Here is a 5,650-nt window from a genome sequence, read left to right on the forward strand (position 1 = left end):
TAATTTTTTTTCTTAACAACATTAAATCAATCTCAAAGCATTTACAGACAACTTTTCGCATATCAGCTTTGCATGTGAAAAAACACCTAGTTTCTGCTTTGAAAATGTTTTATATCAAACAATTGAGCTGGATGACAGCTAGCTGTCAATGTGAGTATGGTGTCCAGAACATGCAGCTTATGAATCAAACCTTGGAAACGCAGTGCGCCATATGCACAAACATGTTCCTCTAACACTCCTCCCCTAGCACTACTCATCGTTTGCACCTCGTAAGCAGCTGATTTCCCATTCTCCTTTCATCTGCTTGTCAGCTGATATCCTCAAACAAAGGCCTCTTAAATGAAACAACAATGTGTCAAAGTCGTGACACAACACAGAGTCCGCCGCACACCATTTGATGCACTTGATGAACTGAGAAGGGTTCGAGGAATGAATCTGACTTTACATAATCATTTTGGTCTGTATGGCTGTACTCCTTTCAGCAATATTTATTCTGATTAGACAGTTGCTAATTGTGAATTATGTATCCTTCAAGTTATGACTGCTGCTTTAAGTAATAGCCAATGACAATTCCAATTACTAGAAAATGGTTTAAAGAACCTGCAACCCTCCAATACAAAAAAAAACATGATTTCTAGACAACGAGAATGATATAGGATTGCACAGACACATACCTGCAATGATGGCAGGATTATTCTGGCCCCCCTCTGGCTTGACCCACAGCTCTAAAGTGAACCTAGAGTGGGGCAGTTCTATGCCAAACGCAGGGTTCACCTTTAGTTGATCCGCCTGACCGCTGAAATACACAGCTGTCATCCACTTTGCTGGCATATTGTGTACATCTACCCTCCACGGCTCTCCAGCAGTGCTCTGCAGCCCCTCTTGCTCCCCAGAGAACTCTTCATTTTCTGTAGAGAAGTCAGTGTGGTGGATATGGGTGCGCTGCATATCTTTTGGGACTTCTTCTTTGTTGAACTCTGGAAGGCTCCGTGCAACCCTTCTTAGTGAAAACGAGCTGTCTGTCAAATCACCACCCTGTTCTGCCTGTAAAGGGTGTCCTTTTGATATGGATTGAAGGGGTTTGTGTGACTTAGTAGAGCCAGGATCAGTGGCCTCCTGTGGCTGTTTACCTGCTTTCATCCATGTGAAAGTCTCTTCTTGTGGTTCCTCATATTTCACCTTCTCATCAATATCCCAGTTAGTTAATTCAACCGCATTTGTGCCACTAGAGCTGCACTCACCTGAACACGACCTCACCGTTTTAGTTTTCCTCAAGTGCAAGTCTATCAAGCGAGTGTACCTTCCAGCGACGCCCGCTAGAGGATACTGCTGCGCCGCGGAGTGCAGCGGCCGCTTGCGGCTGATTGAGCCGCACTGCTCTCCAGCAAGCGCTCGATCCGCTCTCTGTGCCAGTGTCCGCTTATACTTCTGAAGATGATCTGGCTGAGCACTGTTCAGCGGCCATGTGTGAGATATTGCAATAATAATAGCCAGTAGTCTAAAAAACATCATTTTATTGAGGTAAAGCTGCAGCTTTCAAAGAGTGGACATCTATTTGTTTGTTTGTTTGTTTGTTTTGAATTGCACTTGGGAAGGGAGCTAATAGTTAATTCGCTTAAATAGTTTTGGTGCCTTTTCTTAATTAATTAAAGCATAAATTGTGTTTTAAGTTACAATATGTGTGTTAATGAGTTTCTATTTTACTTGTCTTTCAAAAAGAAATTGTAATGACAAGGGAGCTCGGAATTGTCCGTGCATTACGGTGGATAGTCTGTTCCTCTCTTAATTTACCATTTAAGTAACTGGATAGCGCAAATTATGAGTAACTGACAGCAAACTGTCTACTTTAAATCTTTCCTCCCTGCCTCAGTGCTCAGGTTCAAACAAAACATATCGTGTCTCGGGGATCCCCTCAAAGCTTCCTTTTTTAGCACGCAATTACTGCGTAAAAGCCTAATTGTCATTCACTTACAGTTCATTTACGCGCGCAATAATGTTTCCTCATTGTGGTCGAATGAAAGCGATAATATCGCGTTTGGTTGCAGACTTACATAGCTTGCTGTCTGTACAATGTAAGGTTGTTTGGAGAGGTGTGACGCTGGATAAAGATTATTTGAGATTGCCACCTTTCACCGGCGCGCAATGGGTCGGTTGCAAATGCTCGCGGTCACGCTTTGTTCTGCGAATAAACCGCCAAAACGGTCAAATAAAAGGTCTGTCGAGGTTTATTCTAACAGTTGAGTGTTTCAGATATCAGGGAGCTGTGAAAGTCCGCTTAAAATATTTTATTTTCTCAAAATATGGATCAAAATCCAAGAAAGTGAAGGTACTGAAAGGAGATTTGTCTTTTTGGCATGCTGGTCCAAGTGAAAACGGCTCTTTGGATCACCTTGAGATGGCGGGGAGACTCCTCTTGCGCTCCGTGTGTGTCTATATTCCCAGGCTCAGTCCCGCTGCACGCGCTCTCCACATCTCCACATCAGATCAAACTAACGCGCTAAACGTTTTATCTGTTTCCTCCAGCCTGACATCACAAACCCAGCCCCCTACCCAACCATTAGGAAAGAAAAATTCACCTAGGTCCAACCCAGCCCTTGCATGCATGCATCTACTCTCACTTTCTCCCCTAGTGCCATTGACATCTAGCTGCTACACCTACTTTGGTACTGTAATGCAAGAGACAGCACATCTGCCTGACATGTGAAGCAGGGCTGAAACACTGCATATGTAGGAAAAGACAAGTGAGAGATGTGTAAACACTGAAAAACAAGGATGAACCTATGAGCAATTCCAGAACACTCTCTTAAGGAGAAGTTAACAGAAATGACTTAAGGATGCTGTGGGAATGAAATGCAAATAGTCAGGTGGATCTGATTTTCCCCAACAGAACAATTATTTAAGTAAAACTGATTTATTTAAAAAATAAATTAATATTATATCTGATCCTTTTTCTACCTGCATGTTGGAAATGTTGAATTCCACAATGAATCCTTGAGATATCAAACATTATGCATGGCTTTTAAAATACTAAATAAAATTTTAAAATAGTAAATAAACAGTTAAAAGGCCAAATCTTTGGAATTTTTATACATAGCCACTATATAACAAAGTAGCTATTAGATTCATTCTGATACAATAATAAGACCATTGTCAACTTTCTTATATTTGTCAAAGAACAAAAGAAAAAGAAAAAAAAACATCTAATCTGACAAAAAGAACCTGCTTATACTTTTTAATGGCATTAATAGCAGAAAAAAAAACTCCTTTCAAGTTAGACTAGTAAACAAATATTTTTTTTTATAAGACATTAATGTTTGGAGGGAATTGCCAATGTGAGTAGCAGTTCATGTCTGACTGTCCCCCTTTCCCTGTCTACAGAAAGGTTCCCGAACACAATTCAGCCTCTAGCTCAGACTGCTCTTTTAAACTGTATCAGTAAATTAGTCAGGTATCTGTAATTTATTCATGAGGGGGAAAAAAAACTCAAGATGTAGTCTGTTACTAGTAAGCACTGAAACAAAGTGATGTTTATAAACAAATTTCGGGAGGAGCACGCACAGATAATTAACACGGCCAGTTCATCATTAGTGATTACACCATTTATCCAATCAGCGCAAGAGAAAACTCCTATAAATAACCAAGTACGTCCTACCTTCGTTATCTCTCGACTTTCAACATCCCTCCGCCACCCCGACCCCGCACCTTCAGCATAGTTCTACCCCAGCACGGGGAGAAGCACTCAGGGGGAGCGCTTTTGGGCCGAGCTGGACACCCTCTCCCCGGACGGGGGGTGCCCCGGGCTCGGGAGTCTTGCCGAGCTAGGAGCCCTCTCCCTGGACAGCACGCCAAATACGCATAACCTTTATTTAATTATACGAAAGTGTGAACTCGTGAATACACTTTGGACCAGCTGAATTTCCTTACAATGGTGTTCAGTTATGAAACGGCTGGAGGGAGACGACTGCATAATCTAATACATGATATAATATTTTAATATAATAAAATCTATTTCTGCTTGTTCTGTGCAGTGCCTCAATTTTTCCTGTGTGGAAGTTTGCATCTTTCCGGTTATTTTTCCTCGCAGTGCATCCTATGAGAGTTCTCATACTAATAAAATCCAAGAGAGCCGTTTGTTCTTGTTGATCTTTCTAAGTCTGAGTTTTATCATCAAGTAAATTCATACTGCAAGTCAACTTAAATTACTAATGTGATTTTTCTTTCTTTTGATATATGAATTGTGCAGTTAGTGTATTACAGTCATTGGGCTACGCTCCAGTCATATGAAAACATGCAGTTAGGGAAAGCTGTAGTGGTCCCCATTATCATTATAATGACCAATGATAACTTTAAGTAGAAACTTCCATTTCTGATTATGTTTGAGAATAAACTGCACATTACGTTTTAATGTGCCAAACATTCCTACAACTTGTGTAATGTCCTTTTTCTTCTCATGTAAAGGATCTAAACTGATAGAGAATGACTTAGCCATCTAGTTCTATTCAGAATCATGAATTGCCATTGTACAATCACTTTAAACTACTTACATTAATGCCAATGTGCTATATTTCTATAAAAAATGTATCCATGCATTCACACTTTCAGCTGAGAGTTCAAACACATCAATGAAGGACATATCAGAGCTTGCCTGCCACATTTTCATATGTGGTCAGAGTATTTTGACTGTTTTGTACAGTGAATAATAGCCCTGAATGGCATTCAGCACTGCAGGTGCATATAGAGTGATGTGACTTGCAAATGAGTAGATCTGTGACCGCAAACAACTCAGCAACCACATACAACACCTCACACCACAATGGTCAAAAAGTTAGACATGCCACTGTTTAATTTCCTAAACGTACCAGTTTTTGCCTCACCGCTTTTGTCAGGCTCAATTTGCTAACAGCCCCGACTTGGGGTAACTAACAGTTATGGCAGGGGCCCCTTCAGGGGTAGAAAGGGCCCTAACAGTGGGAGGTAAGAATTCCGCAACCAGCCCAAGGATCTGTCTGCAAAACATTCAGCTTTTTTTGTATCAAAGAGCTTTGAGATACAGCTGCAACTGTGTAAAAAAAAAAAGTGAATGGTCGCTCCCGGGCCTCACCCCCCACTGCAAAGGACCTCTAAGAGATTATCCTACATTTGAGGCTGCCCTACCCCTACCAAGTTCTAAATGACCAGAAAGGTATTGGGAAAATCCAACCTGATGCACTGGACAAAAAAAAAAAAAAAGAAGCCTAGTCCAAAGTCCAAAGGCAACCCCCAATCCCTCATAAGCAGAGTTAGAAAATCAAAAATAGTCACTATAAATCCGTTGCAGATATTTAGTACATTTTCAACCAGTGACAAAACTTTTATTCTATCACTTGGGAGACACAACTAACTTCCATGAGAGAGCAAATAATTCCATGGAATAGACATTTGAAAAGATACAGTGAGGGAAGCAGGTGTGCACTGTGTGAACTATAACGTCATTTCCTAGTTAGTCATGGCTGCTTGGCTTTAAGACTGGATTATTCGGAGTGAGCATCTGACGGCATTTTTTTTTTTCTTTATTTCACCTCCTTATGATCTAGATATACCTCAAAAACACGTCTCAGTGGATTTTACTGCAGAGGGAGTTGATGCAGTTCATCTTCAACAATCCAGAACT

General features: G+C 40.8%; 1 protein-coding gene across 1 annotated transcript in view; it reads right to left on the bottom strand.

Annotated features, from left to right (window-relative positions):
• LOC107726923 (pappalysin-2-like) overlaps window positions 1-1,782 on the bottom strand; it is a 60,176-nt gene extending 58,394 nt beyond the window's left edge. Inside the window, exon 1 of the mRNA XM_016536615.1 lies at window positions 675-1,782. Within this exon, the coding sequence (XP_016392101.1) occupies window positions 675-1,512 (838 nt within the window). The 5' untranslated portion in view covers window positions 1,513-1,782. The remainder of the gene's footprint in view (window positions 1-674) is intronic.
• Window positions 1,783-5,650: the final 3,868 nt, after the last annotated feature.

This window comes from Sinocyclocheilus rhinocerous, unplaced genomic scaffold (genome assembly GCF_001515625.1).
Source record: "Sinocyclocheilus rhinocerous isolate Xijiao unplaced genomic scaffold, SAMN03320098_v1.1 scaffold606, whole genome shotgun sequence".
In the NCBI taxonomy this organism is placed as follows: Eukaryota; Metazoa; Chordata; class Actinopteri; order Cypriniformes; family Cyprinidae; genus Sinocyclocheilus; species Sinocyclocheilus rhinocerous.